The 23535-nt window shown below is 47.0% G+C and overlaps 1 protein-coding gene across 1 annotated transcript in view; it reads right to left on the reverse strand.

Annotated features, from left to right (window-relative positions):
* The window catches only part of LOC142922561 (uncharacterized), a gene marked incomplete at its 3' end in the record, with an annotated part of 41954 nt that overhangs the window by 14306 nt on the left and 4113 nt on the right, over window positions 1-23535 (reverse strand). Inside the window, exons 2-4 of the mRNA XM_076063347.1 lie at window positions 21287-21385; window positions 18687-18839; window positions 668-811 (exon numbers count right to left, since the gene is read on the reverse strand). Coding sequence (XP_075919462.1) covers window positions 668-803 — 136 coding nt within the window. The remainder of the gene's footprint in view (window positions 1-667; window positions 812-18686; window positions 18840-21286; window positions 21386-23535) is intronic.

Raw genomic sequence — 23535 nt, forward strand, 5'->3', positions numbered from 1 at the left:
GAGTGACTAAGTGACTAAGTGTGTGACTAAGTGAGTGACTAAGTGAGTGACTAAGTGACTAAGTGACTGACTAAGTGAGTGAGTGAGTGACTAAGTGAGTGAGTGACTAAGTGAGTGACTAAGTGAGTGACTAAGTGAGTGACTAAGTGAGTGACTCACTTGGTGAGGCAGAGAGAGTGACTAAGTGAGTGAGTGACTAAGTGAGTGACTAAGTGAGTGACTAAGTGAGTGACTAAGTGACTAAGTGAGTGACTAAGTGAGTGACTAAGTGAGTGACTAAGTGAGTGACTAAGTGACTAAGTGAGTGACTAAGTGAGTGACTAAGTGAGTGACTAAGTGACTAAATGAGTGACTAAGTGAGTGACTAAGTGAGTGACTAAGTGTCTAAGTGAGTGACTAAGTGAGTGACTAAGTGAGTGACTCACTTGGTGAGGCAGAGAGAGTGAAGGTGACTAAGTGACTAAGTGAGTGACTAAGTGAGTGACTCACTTGGTGAGGCAGAGAGAGTGACTAAGTGAGTGAGTGACTAAGTGAGTGACTAAGTGAGTGACTAAGTGAGTGACTAAGTGACTAAGTGAGTGACTAAGTGAGTGACTAAGTGACTAAGTGAGTAACTAAGTGAGTGACTAAGCGAGTGACTAAGTGAGTGACTAAGTGAGTGACTCACTTGGTGAGGCAGAGAGTGTGAAGGTGAGTGGAGGCCCAGCTGGGCCCAAGCCTGCCCGTGTCCTAGCGGCCACGGTGGCTGTGTATCGAGGGCCCGCCTGCAGCCCACTCACCACGGACGTCCTCGGCCCTGGCATGGGAACGTCTACAAGGGAGGTGAGTCAGGGAGTCGGTCCGTCGGTCACTTGGTGACTCACTCACGTAGTCACTCACTTAGTTACTCAGTCACTCACTTAGTCACTCACTCACTTACTTAGTCACTCACTTAGTCACTTAGTCACTCATTTAGTCACTCACTTAGTCACTCACTCACTTAGTCACTCACGTAGTCACTCACGTAGTCACTCACTCACTTAGTCACTCACTTAGTCACTCACTCACTTAGTCACTCACTTAGTTACTCACTTAGTCACTCACTCACTTAGTCACTCACTTAGTCACTCACTTAGTCACTCACTCACTTAGTCACTCACTTAGTCACTCACTCACTCACTCACTAACTCACTCACCCACTCACTCACTCACTTACCCACTCACTTAGTCACTCACTTACTCACTCACTCAGTCACTCAGTCACTCACTTACTCACTCACTTAGTCACTCAGTCACTTAGTCACTCACTCACTTAGTCACTCACTCACTCAGTCACTCACTCACCCACTCACCCACTCACCCACTCACCCACTCATTCACTCACCCACTCACTCAGTCACTCAGTCACTCACTCACTCAGTCACTTAGTCACTCGGTCACTCAGTCACTCACTTAGTCACTCAGTCACTCACTTAGTCACTCACTCAGTCACTCAGTCACTCACTTAGTCACTCACTCAGTCATTCAGTCACTCATTCACTCACTTAGTCACTCACTCAGTCACTCACTTAGTCACTCACTCAGTCACTCAGTCACTCACTTAGTCACTCACTCAGTCACTCAGTAACTCAGTCACTCACTTAGTCACTCACTCAGTCACTCAGTAACTCACTCAGTCACTCAGTCACTCACTTAGTCACTCACTCAGTCACTCAGTCACTCACTTAGTCACTCACTCAGTCACTCAGTCACTCACTTAGTCACTCACTCAGTCACTCACTCACTCAGTCACTCACTTAGTCACTCACTCAGTCACTCACTTAGTCACTCAGTCACTCACTTAGTCACTCACTTAGTCACTCAGTCACTCACTTAGTCACTCACTTAGTTTCTCACTCAGTCAGTCAGTCACTCACTTAGTCACTCACTCAGTCACTCAGTCACTCACTTAGTCACTTAGTCACTCACTCAGTCACTCACTTAGTCACTCACTCAGTCACTCACTTAGTCACTCACTTAGTCACTCAGTCACTCACTTAGTCAGTCACTTAGTTTCTCACTCAGTCAGTCAGTCACTCACTTAGTCACTCACTCAGTCACTCAGTCACTCAGTCACTCACTTAGTCACTCACTCAGTCACTCACTTAGTCACTTAGTCACTCAGTCACTCACTCAGTCACTCAGTCACTCACTCAGTCACTCACTCAGTCAGTCACTCACTTAGTCACTCAGTCACTTAGTCACTTAGTCACTCACTCAGTCACTCACTTAGTCACTCACTCAGTCACTCACTCAGTCACTCACTTAGTCACTTAGTCACTCACTCACTCAGTCACTCACTCAGTCACTCACTCAGTCACTCAGTCACTCACTTAGTCACTCACTCAGTCACTCAGTCACTCACTTAGTCACTCACTCAGTCACTCACTTAGTCACTTAGTCACTCACTCAGTCACTCACTCAGTCAGTCACTCACTCAGTCACTCACTCAGTCACTCACTCAGTCACTCAGTCACTCACTTAGTCACTCACTCACTTAGTCACTTAGTCACTCAGTCACTCACTCAGTCACTCAGTCACTCAGTCACTCACTCAGTCACTCACTCAGTCAGTCACTCACTTAGTCACTCACTCAGTCACTCACTCAGTCACTCACTCAGTCACTCACTCAGTCACTCACTTAGTCACTCACTCAGTCACTCAGTCACTCAGTCACTCACTTAGTCACTCACTCAGTCACTCACTTAGTCACTTAGTCACTCAGTCACTCACTCAGTCACTCACTCAGTCAGTCACTCACTTAGTCACTCAGTCACTCACTTAGTCACTCAGTCACTCACTTAGTCACTCACTTAGTCACTCAGTCACTCACTTAGTCACTCACTCAGTCACTCAGTCACTCACTTAGTCACTTAGTCACTCACTCAGTCACTCACTTAGTCACTCACTCAGTCACTCACTTAGTCACTCACTTAGTCACTCAGTCACTCACTTAGTCAGTCACTTAGTTTCTCACTCAGTCAGTCAGTCACTCACTTAGTCACTCACTCAGTCACTCAGTCACTCACTTAGTCACTCACTCAGTCACTCACTTAGTCACTCAGTCACTCACTCAGTCACTCAGTCACTCACTCAGTCACTCACTCAGTCAGTCACTCACTCAGTCACTCACTCAGTCACTCACTCAGTCACTCACTCAGTCACTCAGTCACTCACTTAGTCACTCACTCAGTCACTCAGTCACTCACTTAGTCACTCACTCAGTCACTCACTTAGTCACTTAGTCACTCAGTCACTCACTCAGTCACTCACTCAGTCAGTCACTCACTTAGTCACTCACTCAGTCACTCACTCACTCAGTCACTCAGTCACTCACTTAGTCACTCACTCACTTAGTCACTTAGTCACTCACTTAGTCACTCACTCAGTCACTTAGTCACTCACTCAGTCACTCACTTAGTCACTTAGTCACTCAGTCACTCACTCAGTCACTCAGTCACTCACTCAGTCACTCACTCAGTCAGTCACTCACTTAGTCACTCACTCAGTCACTCACTCAGTCACTCACTCAGTCACTCAGTCACTCACTTAGTCACTCACTCAGTCACTCAGTCACTCAGTCACTCACTTAGTCACTCACTCAGTCACTCACTTAGTCACTTAGTCACTCAGTCACTCACTCAGTCACTCACTCAGTCAGTCACTCACTCAGTCACTCACTCAGTCACTCACTCAGTCACTCAGTCACTCACTTAGTCACTCACTTAGTCACTTAGTCACTCACTCACTTAGTCACTCACTCAGTCACTTAGTCACTCACTCAGTCACTCACTTAGTCACTTAGTCACTCAGTCACTCACTCAGTCACTCAGTCACTCAGTCACTCACTCAGTCACTCACTCACTCAGTCACTCACTCAGTCACTCACTCAGTCACTCACTCAGTCACTCAGTCACTCACTTAGTCACTCACTCAGTCACTCAGTCACTCAGTCACTCACTTAGTCACTCACTCAGTCACTCACTTAGTCACTTAGTCACTCACTCACTTAGTCACTTAGTCACTCACTCACTTAGTCACTCACTCAGTCACTTAGTCACTCACTCAGTCACTCACTTAGTCACTTAGTCACTCAGTCACTCACTTAGTCACTCACTTAGTCACTCAGTCACTCACTTAGTCACTCACTTAGTTTCTCACTCAGTCAGTCAGTCACTCACTTAGTCACTCACTCAGTCACTCAGTCACTCACTTAGTCACTTAGTCACTCACTCAGTCACTCACTTAGTCACTCACTCAGTCACTCACTTAGTCACTCACTTAGTCACTCAGTCACTCACTTAGTCAGTCACTTAGTTTCTCACTCAGTCAGTCAGTCACTCACTTAGTCACTCACTCAGTCACTCAGTCACTCACTTAGTCACTCACTCAGTCACTCACTTAGTCACTCAGTCACTCACTCAGTCACTCAGTCACTCAGTCACTCACTCAGTCACTCACTTAGTCACTCACTTAGTTTCTCACTCAGTCAGTCAGTCACTCACTTAGTCACTCACTCAGTCACTCACTTAGTCACTTAGTCACTCAGTCACTCACTCAGTCACTCAGTCACTCAGTCACTCACTCAGTCACTCACTCAGTCAGTCACTCACTTAGTCACTCAGTCACTCAGTCACTCACTCAGTCACTCACTCAGTCACTCAGTCACTCACTTAGTCACTCACTCAGTCACTCAGTCACTCACTTAGTCACTCACTCAGTCACTCACTTAGTCACTTAGTCACTCACTCAGTCACTCACTCAGTCAGTCACTCACTCAGTCACTCACTCAGTCACTCACTCAGTCACTCAGTCACTCACTTAGTCACTCACTCACTTAGTCACTTAGTCACTCAGTCACTCACTCAGTCACTCAGTCACTCAGTCACTCACTTAGTCACTTAGTCACTCAGTCACTCACTCAGTCACTCACTCAGTCAGTCACTCACTTAGTCACTCACTCAGTCACTCACTCAGTCACTCAGTCACTCACTCTTTCACTCAGTCACTCAGTCACTCACTCAGTCACTCACTCAGTCACTCACTCAGTCACTCACTCAGTCAGTCACTCAGTCACTCAGTCACTCAGTCACTCACTCAGTCACTCAGTCACTCACTCAGTCACTCACTCAGTCAGTCACTCAGTCACTCACTCAGTCACTCACTCAGTCAGTCACTCACTTAGTCACTCACTCAGTCACTCACTCACTCAGTCACTCACTCAGTCAGTCACTCACTTAGTCACTCACTCAGTCACTCAGTCACTCACTTAGTCACTCAGTCACTCACTTAGTCACTCACTTAGTCACTCAGTCACTCACTTAGTCACTCACTCAGTCACTCACTTAGTCACTTAGTCACTCACTCAGTCACTCACTTAGTCACTCACTCAGTCACTCACTTAGTCACTCACTTAGTCACTCAGTCACTCACTTAGTCAGTCACTTAGTTTCTCACTCAGTCAGTCAGTCACTCACTTAGTCACTCACTCAGTCACTCAGTCACTCACTTAGTCACTCACTCAGTCACTCACTTAGTCACTCAGTCACTCACTCAGTCACTCAGTCACTCACTCAGTCACTCACTCAGTCAGTCACTCACTCAGTCACTCACTCAGTCACTCAGTCACTCAGTCACTCACTTAGTCACTCACTCAGTCACTCAGTCACTCACTTAGTCACTCACTCAGTCACTCACTTAGTCACTTAGTCACTCAGTCACTCACTCAGTCACTCACTCAGTCAGTCACTCACTTAGTCACTCACTCAGTCACTCACTCACTCAGTCACTCAGTCACTCACTTAGTCACTCACTCACTTAGTCACTTAGTCACTCACTTAGTCACTCACTCAGTCACTTAGTCACTCACTCAGTCACTCACTTAGTCACTTAGTCACTCAGTCACTCACTCAGTCACTCAGTCACTCACTCAGTCACTCACTCAGTCAGTCACTCACTTAGTCACTCACTCAGTCACTCACTCAGTCACTCACTCAGTCACTCAGTCACTCACTTAGTCACTCACTCAGTCACTCAGTCACTCAGTCACTCACTTAGTCACTCACTCAGTCACTCACTTAGTCACTTAGTCACTCAGTCACTCACTCAGTCACTCACTCAGTCAGTCACTCACTCAGTCACTCACTCAGTCACTCACTCAGTCACTCAGTCACTCACTTAGTCACTCACTCAGTCACTCAGTCACTCACTTAGTCACTCACTCAGTCACTCACTTAGTCACTTAGTCACTCACTCAGTCACTCACTCAGTCACTTAGTCACTCACTCAGTCACTCACTTAGTCACTTAGTCACTCAGTCACTCACTCAGTCACTCAGTCACTCAGTCACTCACTCAGTCACTCACTCAGTCACTCACTCACTCAGTCACTCACTCAGTCACTCACTCAGTCACTCACTCAGTCACTCAGTCACTCACTTAGTCACTCACTCAGTCACTCAGTCACTCAGTCACTCACTTAGTCACTCACTCAGTCACTCACTTAGTCACTTAGTCACTCACTCACTTAGTCACTTAGTCACTCACTCACTTAGTCACTCACTCAGTCACTTAGTCACTCACTCAGTCACTCACTCAGTCACTCACTCAGTCACTCAGTCACTCACTTAGTCACTCACTCACTTAGTCACTTAGTCACTCAGTCACTCACTCAGTCACTCAGTCACTCAGTCACTCACTCAGTCACTCACTCAGTCAGTCACTCACTTAGTCACTCACTCAGTCACTCACTCAGTCACTCACTCAGTCACTCACTCAGTCACTCACTTAGTCACTCACTCAGTCACTCAGTCACTCAGTCACTCACTTAGTCACTCACTCAGTCACTCACTTAGTCACTTAGTCACTCAGTCACTCACTCAGTCACTCACTCAGTCAGTCACTCACTTAGTCACTCAGTCACTCACTTAGTCACTCAGTCACTCACTTAGTCACTCACTTAGTCACTCAGTCACTCACTTAGTCACTCACTCAGTCACTCAGTCACTCACTTAGTCACTTAGTCACTCACTCAGTCACTCACTTAGTCACTCACTCAGTCACTCACTTAGTCACTCACTTAGTCACTCAGTCACTCACTTAGTCAGTCACTTAGTTTCTCACTCAGTCAGTCAGTCACTCACTTAGTCACTCACTCAGTCACTCAGTCACTCACTTAGTCACTCACTCAGTCACTCACTTAGTCACTCAGTCACTCACTCAGTCACTCAGTCACTCACTCAGTCACTCACTCAGTCAGTCACTCACTCAGTCACTCACTCAGTCACTCACTCAGTCACTCACTCAGTCACTCAGTCACTCACTTAGTCACTCACTCAGTCACTCAGTCACTCACTTAGTCACTCACTCAGTCACTCACTTAGTCACTTAGTCACTCAGTCACTCACTCAGTCACTCACTCAGTCAGTCACTCACTTAGTCACTCACTCAGTCACTCACTCACTCAGTCACTCAGTCACTCACTTAGTCACTCACTCACTTAGTCACTTAGTCACTCACTTAGTCACTCACTCAGTCACTTAGTCACTCACTCAGTCACTCACTTAGTCACTTAGTCACTCAGTCACTCACTCAGTCACTCAGTCACTCACTCAGTCACTCACTCAGTCAGTCACTCACTTAGTCACTCACTCAGTCACTCACTCAGTCACTCACTCAGTCACTCAGTCACTCACTTAGTCACTCACTCAGTCACTCAGTCACTCAGTCACTCACTTAGTCACTCACTCAGTCACTCACTTAGTCACTTAGTCACTCAGTCACTCACTCAGTCACTCACTCAGTCAGTCACTCACTCAGTCACTCACTCAGTCACTCACTCAGTCACTCAGTCACTCACTTAGTCACTCACTTAGTCACTTAGTCACTCACTCACTTAGTCACTCACTCAGTCACTTAGTCACTCACTCAGTCACTCACTTAGTCACTTAGTCACTCAGTCACTCACTCAGTCACTCAGTCACTCAGTCACTCACTCAGTCACTCACTCACTCAGTCACTCACTCAGTCACTCACTCAGTCACTCACTCAGTCACTCAGTCACTCACTTAGTCACTCACTCAGTCACTCAGTCACTCAGTCACTCACTTAGTCACTCACTCAGTCACTCACTTAGTCACTTAGTCACTCACTCACTTAGTCACTTAGTCACTCACTCACTTAGTCACTCACTCAGTCACTTAGTCACTCACTCAGTCACTCACTTAGTCACTTAGTCACTCAGTCACTCACTTAGTCACTCACTTAGTCACTCAGTCACTCACTTAGTCACTCACTTAGTTTCTCACTCAGTCAGTCAGTCACTCACTTAGTCACTCACTCAGTCACTCAGTCACTCACTTAGTCACTTAGTCACTCACTCAGTCACTCACTTAGTCACTCACTCAGTCACTCACTTAGTCACTCACTTAGTCACTCAGTCACTCACTTAGTCAGTCACTTAGTTTCTCACTCAGTCAGTCAGTCACTCACTTAGTCACTCACTCAGTCACTCAGTCACTCACTTAGTCACTCACTCAGTCACTCACTTAGTCACTCAGTCACTCACTCAGTCACTCAGTCACTCAGTCACTCACTCAGTCACTCACTTAGTCACTCACTTAGTTTCTCACTCAGTCAGTCAGTCACTCACTTAGTCACTCACTCAGTCACTCACTTAGTCACTTAGTCACTCAGTCACTCACTCAGTCACTCAGTCACTCAGTCACTCACTCAGTCACTCACTCAGTCAGTCACTCACTTAGTCACTCAGTCACTCAGTCACTCACTCAGTCACTCACTCAGTCACTCAGTCACTCACTTAGTCACTCACTCAGTCACTCAGTCACTCACTTAGTCACTCACTCAGTCACTCACTTAGTCACTTAGTCACTCACTCAGTCACTCACTCAGTCAGTCACTCACTCAGTCACTCACTCAGTCACTCACTCAGTCACTCAGTCACTCACTTAGTCACTCACTCACTTAGTCACTTAGTCACTCAGTCACTCACTCAGTCACTCAGTCACTCAGTCACTCACTTAGTCACTTAGTCACTCAGTCACTCACTCAGTCACTCACTCAGTCAGTCACTCACTTAGTCACTCACTCAGTCACTCACTCAGTCACTCAGTCACTCACTCTTTCACTCAGTCACTCAGTCACTCACTCAGTCACTCACTCAGTCACTCACTCAGTCACTCACTCAGTCAGTCACTCAGTCACTCAGTCACTCAGTCACTCACTCAGTCACTCAGTCACTCACTCAGTCACTCACTCAGTCAGTCACTCAGTCACTCACTCAGTCAGTCACTCAGTCACTCACTCAGTCACTCAGTCACTCACTCAGTCAGTCACTCAGTCACTCACTCAGTCACTCACTCAGTCACTCAGTCACTCACTCAGTCACTCACTCAGTCAGTCACTCAGTCACTCACTCAGTCACTCACTCAGTCAGTCACTCACTTAGTCACTCACTCAGTCACTCACTCACTCAGTCACTCACTCAGTCAGTCACTCACTTAGTCACTCACTCAGTCACTCAGTCACTCACTTAGTCACTCAGTCACTCACTTAGTCACTCACTTAGTCACTCAGTCACTCACTTAGTCACTCACTCAGTCACTCACTTAGTCACTTAGTCACTCACTCAGTCACTCACTTAGTCACTCACTCAGTCACTCACTTAGTCACTCACTTAGTCACTCAGTCACTCACTTAGTCAGTCACTTAGTTTCTCACTCAGTCAGTCAGTCACTCACTTAGTCACTCACTCAGTCACTCAGTCACTCACTTAGTCACTCACTCAGTCACTCACTTAGTCACTCAGTCACTCACTCAGTCACTCAGTCACTCACTCAGTCACTCACTCAGTCAGTCACTCACTCAGTCACTCACTCAGTCACTCAGTCACTCAGTCACTCACTTAGTCACTCACTCAGTCACTCAGTCACTCACTTAGTCACTCACTCAGTCACTCACTTAGTCACTTAGTCACTCAGTCACTCACTCAGTCACTCACTCAGTCAGTCACTCACTTAGTCACTCACTCAGTCACTCACTCACTCAGTCACTCAGTCACTCACTTAGTCACTCACTCACTTAGTCACTTAGTCACTCACTTAGTCACTCACTCAGTCACTTAGTCACTCACTCAGTCACTCACTTAGTCACTTAGTCACTCAGTCACTCACTCAGTCACTCAGTCACTCACTCAGTCACTCACTCAGTCAGTCACTCACTTAGTCACTCACTCAGTCACTCACTCAGTCACTCACTCAGTCACTCAGTCACTCACTTAGTCACTCACTCAGTCACTCAGTCACTCAGTCACTCACTTAGTCACTCACTCAGTCACTCACTTAGTCACTTAGTCACTCAGTCACTCACTCAGTCACTCACTCAGTCAGTCACTCACTCAGTCACTCACTCAGTCACTCACTCAGTCACTCAGTCACTCACTTAGTCACTCACTCAGTCACTCAGTCACTCACTTAGTCACTCACTCAGTCACTCACTTAGTCACTTAGTCACTCACTCAGTCACTCACTCAGTCACTTAGTCACTCACTCAGTCACTCACTTAGTCACTTAGTCACTCAGTCACTCACTCAGTCACTCAGTCACTCAGTCACTCACTCAGTCACTCACTCAGTCACTCACTCACTCAGTCACTCACTCAGTCACTCACTCAGTCACTCACTCAGTCACTCAGTCACTCACTTAGTCACTCACTCAGTCACTCAGTCACTCAGTCACTCACTTAGTCACTCACTCAGTCACTCACTTAGTCACTTAGTCACTCACTCACTTAGTCACTTAGTCACTCACTCACTTAGTCACTCACTCAGTCACTTAGTCACTCACTCAGTCACTCACTTAGTCACTTAGTCACTCAGTCACTCACTTAGTCACTCACTTAGTCACTCAGTCACTCACTTAGTCACTCACTTAGTTTCTCACTCAGTCAGTCAGTCACTCACTTAGTCACTCACTCAGTCACTCAGTCACTCACTTAGTCACTTAGTCACTCACTCAGTCACTCACTTAGTCACTCACTCAGTCACTCACTTAGTCACTCACTTAGTCACTCAGTCACTCACTTAGTCAGTCACTTAGTTTCTCACTCAGTCAGTCAGTCACTCACTTAGTCACTCACTCAGTCACTCACTCACTCAGTCACTCAGTCACTCACTTAGTCACTCACTCACTTAGTCACTTAGTCACTCACTTAGTCACTCACTCAGTCACTTAGTCACTCACTCAGTCACTCACTTAGTCACTTAGTCACTCAGTCACTCACTCAGTCACTCAGTCACTCACTCAGTCACTCACTCAGTCAGTCACTCACTTAGTCACTCACTCAGTCACTCACTCAGTCACTCACTCAGTCACTCAGTCACTCACTTAGTCACTCACTCAGTCACTCAGTCACTCAGTCACTCACTTAGTCACTCACTCAGTCACTCACTTAGTCACTTAGTCACTCAGTCACTCACTCAGTCACTCACTCAGTCAGTCACTCACTCAGTCACTCACTCAGTCACTCACTCAGTCACTCAGTCACTCACTTAGTCACTCACTTAGTCACTTAGTCACTCACTGACTTAGTCACTCACTCAGTCACTTAGTCACTCACTCAGTCACTCACTTAGTCACTTAGTCACTCAGTCACTCACTCAGTCACTCAGTCACTCAGTCACTCACTCAGTCACTCACTCAGTCAGTCACTCACTCAGTCACTCACTCAGTCACTCACTCAGTCACTCACTCAGTCACTCAGTCACTCACTTAGTCACTCACTCAGTCACTCAGTCACTCAGTCACTCACTTAGTCACTCACTCAGTCACTCACTTAGTCACTTAGTCACTCACTCACTTAGTCACTTAGTCACTCACTCACTTAGTCACTCACTCAGTCACTTAGTCACTCACTCAGTCACTCACTTAGTCACTTAGTCACTCAGTCACTCACTTAGTCACTCACTTAGTCACTCAGTCACTCACTTAGTCACTCACTTAGTTTCTCACTCAGTCAGTCAGTCACTCACTTAGTCACTCACTCAGTCACTCAGTCACTCACTTAGTCACTTAGTCACTCACTCAGTCACTCACTTAGTCACTCACTCAGTCACTCACTTAGTCACTCACTTAGTCACTCAGTCACTCACTTAGTCAGTCACTTAGTTTCTCACTCAGTCAGTCAGTCACTCACTTAGTCACTCACTCAGTCACTCAGTCACTCACTTAGTCACTCACTCAGTCACTCACTTAGTCACTCAGTCACTCACTCAGTCACTCAGTCACTCAGTCACTCACTCAGTCACTCACTTAGTCACTCACTTAGTTTCTCACTCAGTCAGTCAGTCACTCACTTAGTCACTCACTCAGTCACTCACTTAGTCACTTAGTCACTCAGTCACTCACTCAGTCACTCAGTCACTCAGTCACTCACTCAGTCACTCACTCAGTCAGTCACTCACTTAGTCACTCAGTCACTCAGTCACTCACTCAGTCACTCACTCAGTCACTCAGTCACTCACTTAGTCACTCACTCAGTCACTCAGTCACTCACTTAGTCACTCACTCAGTCACTCACTTAGTCACTTAGTCACTCACTCAGTCACTCACTCAGTCAGTCACTCACTCAGTCACTCACTCAGTCACTCACTCAGTCACTCAGTCACTCACTTAGTCACTCACTCACTTAGTCACTTAGTCACTCAGTCACTCACTCAGTCACTCAGTCACTCAGTCACTCACTTAGTCACTTAGTCACTTAGTCACTCAGTCACTCACTCAGTCACTCACTCAGTCAGTCACTCACTTAGTCACTCACTCAGTCACTCAGTCACTCACTCAGTCACTCAGTCACTCACTCTTTCACTCAGTCACTCAGTCACTCACTCAGTCACTCACTCAGTCACTCACTCAGTCACTCACTCAGTCAGTCACTCAGTCACTCAGTCACTCAGTCACTCACTCAGTCACTCAGTCACTCACTCAGTCACTCACTCAGTCAGTCACTCAGTCACTCACTCAGTCAGTCACTCAGTCACTCACTCAGTCACTCAGTCACTCACTCAGTCAGTCACTCAGTCACTCACTCAGTCACTCACTCAGTCACTCAGTCACTCACTCAGTCACTCACTCAGTCAGTCACTCAGTCACTCACTCAGTCACTCACTCAGTCAGTCACTCACTTAGTCACTCACTCAGTCACTCACTCACTCAGTCACTCACTCAGTCAGTCACTCACTTAGTCACTCACTCAGTCACTCAGTCACTCACTTAGTCACTCAGTCACTCACTTAGTCACTCACTTAGTCACTCAGTCACTCACTTAGTCACTCACTCAGTCACTCACTTAGTCACTTAGTCACTCACTCAGTCACTCACTTAGTCACTCACTCAGTCACTCACTTAGTCACTCACTTAGTCACTCAGTCACTCACTTAGTCAGTCACTTAGTTTCTCACTCAGTCAGTCAGTCACTCACTTAGTCACTCACTCAGTCACTCAGTCACTCACTTAGTCACTCACTCAGTCACTCACTTAGTCACTCAGTCACTCACTCAGTCACTCAGTCACTCACTCAGTCACTCACTCAGTCAGTCACTCACTCAGTCACTCACTCAGTCACTCAGTCACTCAGTCACTCACTTAGTCACTCACTCAGTCACTCAGTCACTCACTTAGTCACTCACTCAGTCACTCACTTAGTCACTTAGTCACTCAGTCACTCACTCAGTCACTCACTCAGTCAGTCACTCACTTAGTCACTCACTCAGTCACTCACTCACTCAGTCACTCAGTCACTCACTTAGTCACTCACTCACTTAGTCACTTAGTCACTCACTTAGTCACTCACTCAGTCACTTAGTCACTCACTCAGTCACTCACTTAGTCACTTAGTCACTCAGTCACTCACTCAGTCACTCAGTCACTCACTCAGTCACTCACTCAGTCAGTCACTCACTTAGTCACTCACTCAGTCACTCACTCAGTCACTCACTCAGTCACTCAGTCACTCACTTAGTCACTCACTCAGTCACTCAGTCACTCAGTCACTCACTTAGTCACTCACTCAGTCACTCACTTAGTCACTTAGTCACTCAGTCACTCACTCAGTCACTCACTCAGTCAGTCACTCACTCAGTCACTCACTCAGTCACTCACTCAGTCACTCAGTCACTCACTTAGTCACTCACTCAGTCACTCAGTCACTCACTTAGTCACTCACTCAGTCACTCACTTAGTCACTTAGTCACTCACTCAGTCACTCACTCAGTCACTTAGTCACTCACTCAGTCACTCACTTAGTCACTTAGTCACTCAGTCACTCACTCAGTCACTCAGTCACTCAGTCACTCACTCAGTCACTCACTCAGTCAGTCACTCACTCAGTCACTCACTCAGTCACTCACTCAGTCACTCACTCAGTCACTCAGTCACTCACTTAGTCACTCACTCAGTCACTCAGTCACTCAGTCACTCACTTAGTCACTCACTCAGTCACTCACTTAGTCACTTAGTCACTCACTCACTTAGTCACTTAGTCACTCACTCACTTAGTCACTCACTCAGTCACTTAGTCACTCACTCAGTCACTCACTTAGTCACTTAGTCACTCAGTCACTCACTTAGTCACTCACTTAGTCACTCAGTCACTCACTTAGTCACTCACTTAGTTTCTCACTCAGTCAGTCAGTCACTCACTTAGTCACTCACTCAGTCACTCACTTAGTCACTTAGTCACTCACTCAGTCACTCACTTAGTCACTCACTCAGTCACTCACTTAGTCACTCACTTAGTCACTCAGTCACTCACTTAGTCAGTCACTTAGTTTCTCACTCAGTCAGTCAGTCACTCACTTAGTCACTCACTCAGTCACTCAGTCACTCACTTAGTCACTCACTCAGTCACTCACTTAGTCACTCAGTCACTCACTCAGTCACTCACTCAGTCAGTCACTCACTCAGTCACTCACTCAGTCACTCACTCAGTCACTCAGTCACTCACTTAGTCACTCACTTAGTCACTCACTCACTCACTTAGTCACTCACTTAGTCACTCACTCAGTCACTCACTTAGTCACTCAGTCACTCAGTCACTCACTTAGTCACTCACTCAGTCACTCACTTAGTCACTCACTCAGTCACTCACTCAGTCACTCACTCAGTCACTCACTTAGTCACTCACTCAGTCACTCACTCAGTCACTCACTCACTCAGTCACTCAGTCACTCACTTAGTCACTCACTCACTTAGTCACTTAGTCACTCACTCAGTCACTCACTCAGTCAGTCACTCACTCAGTCACTCACTCAGTCACTCACTCAGTCACTCACTCAGTCACTCAGTCACTCACTTAGTCACTCACTCAGTCACTCAGTCACTCAGTCACTCACTTAGTCACTCACTTAGTCACTTAGTCACTCAGTCACTCACTCAGTCACTCACTCAGTCACTCACTCAGTCAGTCACTCACTCAGTCACTCACTCAGTCACTCACTCAGTCACTCAGTCACTCACTTAGTCACTCACTTAGTCACTTAGTCACTCACTTAGTCACTCACTCAGTCACTCAGTCACTCACTTAGTCACTCACTCAGTCACTCAGTCACTCACTTAGTCACTCACTCAGTCACTCACTTAGTCACTTAGTCACTCAGTCACTCACTCAGTCACTCACTCAGTCACTCACTCACTTAGTCACTCACTCAGTCACTCAGTCACTCAGTCACTCACTTAGTCACTCACTCACTTAGTCACTTAGTCACTCACTTAGTCACTCACTCAGTCACTTAGTCACTCACTCAGTCACTCACTTAGTCACTTAGTCACTCAGTCACTCACTCAGTCACTCACTCAGTCACTCACTTAGTCACTCACTCAGTCACTCAGTCACTCAGTCACTCACTTAGTCACTCACTCAGTCACTCACTTAGTCACTTAGTCACTCAGTCACTCACTCAGTCACTCACTCAGTCAGTCACTCACTCAGTCACTCACTCAGTCACTCACTCAGTCACTCAGTCACTCACTTAGTCACTCACTTAGTCACTTAGTCACTCACTCACTTAGTCACTCACTCAGTCACTCAGTCACTCACTTAGTCACTCACTCAGTCACTCAGTCACTCACTTAGTCACTCACTCAGTCACTCACTTAGTCACTTAGTCACTCAGTCACTCACTCAGTCACTCACTCAGTCAGTCACTCACTTAGTCACTCACTCAGTCACTCACTCACTCAGTCACTCAGTCACTCACTTAGTCACTCACTCACTTAGTCACTCACTTAGTCACTCACTCAGTCACTTAGTCACTCACTCAGTCACTCACTTAGTCACTTAGTCACTCAGTCACTCACTCAGTCACTCACTCAGTCACTCAGTCACTCACTTAGTCACTCACTCAGTCACTCAGTCACTCAGTCACTCACTTAGTCACTCACTCAGTCACTCACTTAGTCACTTAGTCACTCAGTCACTCACTCAGTCACTCACTCAGTCAGTCACTCACTCAGTCACTCACTCAGTCACTCACTCAGTCACTCACTCAGTCACTCACTCAGTCACTCAGTCACTCACTTAGTCACTCACTTAGTCACTTAGTCACTCACTCACTTAGTCACTCACTCAGTCACTTAGTCACTCACTCAGTCACTCACTTAGTCACTTAGTCACTCAGTCACTCACTCAGTCACTCAGTCACTCAGTCACTCACTCAGTCACTCACTCAGTCAGTCACTCACTCAGTCACTCACTCAGTCACTCACTCAGTCACTCAGTCACTCACTTAGTCACTCACTCAGTCACTCAGTCACTCACTTAGTCACTCACTCAGTCACTCACTTAGTCACTTAGTCACTCACTCACTTAGTCACTTAGTCACTCACTCACTTAGTCACTCACTCAGTCACTTAGTCACTCACTCAGTCACTCACTTAGTCACTTAGTCACTCAGTCACTCACTTAGTCACTCACTCAGTCACTCACTCAGTCACTCACTCACTTAGTCACTCAGTCACTCACTCAGTCACTTAGTCACTCACTCAGTCACTCAGTCACTTAGTCACTCACTCACTTAGTCACTCACTCACTTAGTCACTCACTCAGTCACTTAGTCACTCACTCAGTCACTCACTTAGTCACTTAGTCACTCAGTCACTCACTTAGTCACTCACTCAGTCACTCACTCAGTCACTCACTCACTTAGTCACTCAGTCACTCACTCAGTCACTTAGTCACTCACTCAGTCACTCACTCACTTAGTCACTCAGTCACTCACTCAGTCACTTAGTCACTCACTCAGTCACTCAGTCACTTAGTCACTCACTCACTTAGTCACTTAGTCACTCACTCACTTAGTCACTCACTCAGTCACTTAGTCACTCACTCAGTCACTCACTTAGTCACTTAGTCACTCAGTCACTCACTTAGTCACTCACTCAGTCACTCACTCAGTCACTCACTCACTTAGTCACTCAGTCACTCACTCAGTCACTTAGTCACTCACTCAGTCACTCACTCACTTAGTCACTCAGTCACTCACTCAGTCACTTAGTCACTCACTCAGTCACTCACTCACTTAGTCACTCAGTCACTCACTCAGTCACTTAGTCACTCACTCAGTCACTCACTCACTTAGTCACTCAGTCACTCACTCAGTCACTTAGTCACTCACTCAGTCACTCACTCAGTCACTTAGTCACTCACTCAGTCACTCACTCACTTAGTCACTCAGTACGCTCACCACTTGCGCCACCGCTCCCTGCCCATTTGACCCCCACCCCCAATCCCCCATCACGCCCCTCCCCCCTCCAACCACGCCCCCTCCCACACAACCACCACGCCCCCTCTTCCGACCACGCCCCCTACCCCACCACGCCCCCTCCCCTTCCACGCCCCCCCTCTGACCACGCCCCTCCCACCACGCCCCCTCCCACCACGCCCCCTCCCACCACGCCCCCTCCCCCACGCCCCTCCCACCACGCCCCCTCCCCCACCCCCCTCCCACCACGCCCCTCCCACCACGCCCCCCCCACCACGCCCCTCCCACCACGCCCCTCCCACCATGCCCCCTCCACCACCACGCCCCTCCCACCACGCCCCCCTCCCACCACGCCCCTCCCACCACGCCCCTCCCACCATGCCCCCTCCACCACCACGCCCCTCCCACCACGCCCCCTCCACCACCACGCCCCTCCCACCACGCCCCCTCCCACCACGCCCCCTCCCACCACGCCCACCCCCTCCCCCCACGCCCCCACCCCCCACGCCCCCACCCCCCTCCCACCACGCCCCCTCCCACCACGCCCCCACCCCCCTCCCACCACGCCCCCTCCCACCACGCCCCCTCCCACCACCCCCCTCCCACCACGCCCCACCCCCTCCCCCCACGCCCCCACCCCCCACGCCCCCACCCCCCTCCCACCACGCCCCCTCCCACCACGCCCCCTCCCACCACGCCCCCTCCCACCACGCCCCCTCCCACCACGCCCCCTCCCACCACGCCCCCTCCCACCACGCCCCCTCCCACCACGCCCCCTCCCCCACCACGCCCCCTCCCACCACGCCCCCTCCCACCACGCCCCCTCCCACCACGCCCCCTCCCCCACCCCCCTCCACCACCACGCCCCTCAACCCCCTCATGCCCCTCCCCCTCACCGTGCGTCACGAGGAAGTCGTCCCCGCCCCGCACCTCCACCACGTGACCCACGACGAATCCACGCGCGCGGCCCTGCGCGAGCTCCGCCCACCGCAGCTCGGCCACGCCCCCCGACGTCCACGTGACCTCCACGGGGGGGCCCTCGAGGGGGACTTCAGAGACGCAACGAACAAACGGGAGAACTAAAATAAAATATTTTATCCTTAAAAAAATGTTTATAGGTCAATACTATTGTCACCAATGAGAGATGAAGAATTTGCGCTTCTGCGAAAATGTTAATAATTGTATTATTGATTTAAAATCTCATTTTGTTTAGCGCCATCATAAGGCCCGCCCTCCAACACCCCGTGTCCACGTGACCTCCACGGGGGGTGGGGGTTGAGGGGGGGTTTGGGGGTGGGGTGCCTCGAGGGGGATTTCCGACGGACGACTTCAAACATCGAGCGGGCTAAATTATTTTTTTATATATTTTTATATTTTTTATTATTTTTATTATTTTAAACATTAAACTCTAAATGAATGTGTGGATCGATGCATCTGTTAGCAATCGTGAATTCTGTTTCTCCGCAATATTCCCTAGTTTAACTTTGTATCGTTATTAAAGATTTTAAATTCTATTCAGGCAATTTTATTTTAAAACAACAATAACAACGCTGAGCAAGTGACGGAGATAACCACGTTTTTAGTTTAACATCTTTAAATAAAAATCGCTGATGGTGATGATGTTGGTGGTGATGATGTTGGTGATGATGTTGATGATGTTGTTGTTGTTGATGGTGATGTTGTTGTTGATGTTGTTGATGTTGTTGTTGATGTTGTTGATGTTGTTGTTGTTGATGATGTTGTTGTTGTTGATGTTGTTGTTGATGTTGTTGATGTTGATGTTGTTGTTGATGTTGTTGTTGATGTTGGTGATGGTGATGATGTTGTTGATGTTGATGATGTTGTTGTTGATGTTGTTGATGTTGTTGTTGTTGATGTTGTTGATGTTGTTGTTGATGATGTTGTTGATGTTGGTGATGTTGTTGTTGATGATGTTGATGATGTTGTTGATGTTGTTGATGTTGATGATGTTGTTGTTGATGTTGTTGATGATGTTGTTGATGTTGTTGTTGATGTTGGTGTTGATGTTGTTGATGATGTTGTTGATGATGTTGTTGTTGTTGATGTTATTGTTGATGTTGATGTTGTTGATGTTGATGTTGTTGATGTTGTTGATGTTGTTGTTGTTGATGTTGTTGATGTTGTTGATGATGTTGTTGTTGTTGTTGATGTTGTTGATGTTGTTGTTGTTGATATTGTTGATGTTGTTGTTGATGATGTTGTTGATGATGTTGTTGATGTTGTTGATGTTGTTGTTGATGTTGTTGTTGATGTTGTTGATGATGTTGTTGTTGTTGTTGATGTTGTTGATGTTGTTGTTGATGATGTTGTTGATGTTGTTGTTGTTGTTGATGTTGTTGATGATATTGATGTTGTTGATGTTGTTGATGTTGTTGTTGTTGATGTTGTTGATGTTGTTGTTGATGTTGTTGATGTTGTTGTTGATGTTGATGATGATGATGTTGTTGTTGATGTTGTTGATGTTGTTGTTGATGTTGATGTTGTTGATGTTGTTGATGATGTTGTTGATGTTGTTGATGATGTTGTTGATGTTGTTGTTGATGTTGATGTTGTTGATGTTGTTGATGATGTTGTTGTTGATGTTGTTGATGTTGTTGTTGATGTTGTTGTTGATGTTGTTGATGTTGTTGTTGTTGTTGGTGTTGATGTTGTTGTTGTTGATGTTGATGATGTTGGTGTTGATGTTGTTGATGTTGTTGATGTTGTTGTTGTTTATGATGTTGACGGAGATAACCACGTTTTTAGTTTAACATCTTTCAATAAAAATCGCTGATGGTGATGATGTTGGTGGTGGTGATGTTGATGTTGTTGTTGATGATGTTGGTGATGATGATGATGTTGTTGATGTTGATGTTGTTGATGTTGTTGTTGTTGTTGATGTTGTTGATGTTGTTGATGATGTTGATGTTGATGTTGTTGATGTTGTTGTTGTTGTTGATGATGTTGTTGTTGTTGATGTTGTTGTTGATGATGTTGTTGTTGATGTTGTTGTGGTTGTTGATGATGATGTTGTTGTTGATGTTGTTGATGTTGTTGATGTTGATGATGTTGATGTTGTTGATGTTGTTGATGTTGTTGATGTTGATGTTGTTGTTGATGTTGTTGTGGTTGTTGATGATGATGTTGTTGTTGATGTTGTTGATGTTGTTGATGTTGATGATGTTGATGTTGTTGATGTTGATGTTGTTGTTGTTGTTGATGTTGTTGTTGTTGATGATGTTGTTGATGATGTTGATGTTGTTATTGATGTTGTTGTTGATGTTGATGTTGTTGTTGTTGATGATGTTGTTGATGATGTTATTGTTTTTGATGATGATGTTGTTGATGATGTTGTTGATGATGTTGTTGATGTTGTTGTTGATGTTGTTGTTGATGTTGTTGTTGATGTTGTTGATGATGTTGTTGTTGATGTTGTTGATGTTGATGTTGTTGATGATGATGATGTTGATGTTGTTGTTGTTGTTGATGTTGTTACCTCCCTCCAGTGAGTAGACTCTGAGTGTTGCTGCGTTGCTCCATCCCAGCGGGTAGAGAGACACGACAGACACATCGTAGCAGACAAACGGTGCGAAGCCTGCAGACACACACAGAGACACAGAGACACAGATACACACACAGAGACACAGAGACACACACAGAGACACACACAGAGACACAGAGACACACACAGAGACACACACAGTGACACACAGAGACATAGATACACACACAGAGACACACACAGAGACACACACAGAGACACAGAGACACACAGAGACACAGAGACTCACACAGAAACACAGAGACACACACAGAGACACACACAGAGACACACACAGAGACACAGAGACACACACAGAGACACAGAGACACACACAGAGACACAGAGACACACAGAGACACAGAGACTCACACAGAAACACAGAGACACACACAGAGACACACACAGAGACACAGAGACACACACAGAGACACAGAGACACACACAGAGACACAGAGACACACAGAGACACAGAGACACACACAGAGACACACACAGAGACACACACAGAGACACAGAGACACACAGAGAGACACAGAGACACACACAGAGACACAGAGACACACAGAGACACAGAGACTCACACAGAGACACAGAGACACACACAGAGACACACACAGACACACAGAGACACACAGAGACACACACAGAGACACACACAGAGACACAGAGACACACACACAGACACACAGAGACACACACAGAGACACACACAGAGACACACACAGAGACACAGAGACACACACAGAGACACACACAGAGACACAGAGACACACACAGAGACACACACAGTGACACACAGAGACATAGATACACACACAGAGACACACACAGAGACACAGAGACACACAGAGACACAGAGACTCACACAGAAACACAGAGACACACACAGAGACACACACAGAGACACACACAGAGACACAGAGACACACACAGAGACACAGAGACACACACAGAGACACAGAGACACACAGAGACACAGAGACTCACACAGAAACACAGAGACACACACAGAGACACACACAGAGACACAGAGACACACACAGAGACACAGAGACACACACAGAGACACAGAGACACACAGAGACACAGAGACACACACAGAGACACACACAGAGACACACACAGAGACACAGAGACACACAGAGAGACACAGAGACACACACAGAGACACAGAGACACACAGAGACACAGAGACTCACACAGAGACACAGAGACACACACAGAGACACACACAGACACACAGAGACACACACAGAGACACACAGAGACACACACAGAGACACACACAGAGACACAGAGACACACACACAGACACACAGAGACACACACAGAGACACACACAGAGACACACACAGAGACACAGAGACACACACAGAGACACACACAGAGACACAGAGACACACACAGAGACACACACAGAGACACACAGAGACATAGATACACACACAGAGACACACACAGAGACACACACAGAGACACAGAGACACACAGAGACACAGAGACTCACACAGAAACACAGAGACACACACAGAGACACACACAGAGACACACACAGAGACACAGAGACACACACACAGAGACAGAGACACACACAGAGACACAGAGACACACAGAGACACAGAGACTCACACAGAAACACAGAGACACACACAGAGACACACACAGAGACACAGAGACACACACAGAGACACAGAGACACACACAGAGACACAGAGACACAGAGACACACACAGAGACACACACAGAGACACACACAGAGACACAGAGACACACAGAGAGACACAGAGACACACACAGAGACACAGAGACACACAGAGACACAGAGACTCACACAGAGACACAGAGACACACACAGAGACACACACAGACACACAGAGACACACACAGAGACACACAGAGACACACACAGAGACACACACAGAGACACAGAGACACACACACAGACACACAGAGACACACACAGAGACACACACAGAGACACACACAGAGACACAGAGACACACACAGAGACACACACAGAGACACAGAGACACACACAGAGACACACACAGAGACACACACAGAGACACACACAGACACACAGAGACACACACAGAGACACACAGAGACACACACAGAGACACACACAGAGACACAGAGACACACACACAGACACACAGAGACACACACAGAGACACACACAGAGACACACACAGAGACAC

This window comes from Petromyzon marinus, unplaced genomic scaffold (assembly GCF_048934315.1).
Source record: "Petromyzon marinus isolate PM22_M1 ecotype Great Lakes invasive population unplaced genomic scaffold, UKy_Petmar_22M1.pri1.0 PM_Scaffold_101, whole genome shotgun sequence".
Classification (NCBI taxonomy): domain Eukaryota; kingdom Metazoa; phylum Chordata; class Hyperoartia; order Petromyzontiformes; family Petromyzontidae; genus Petromyzon; species Petromyzon marinus.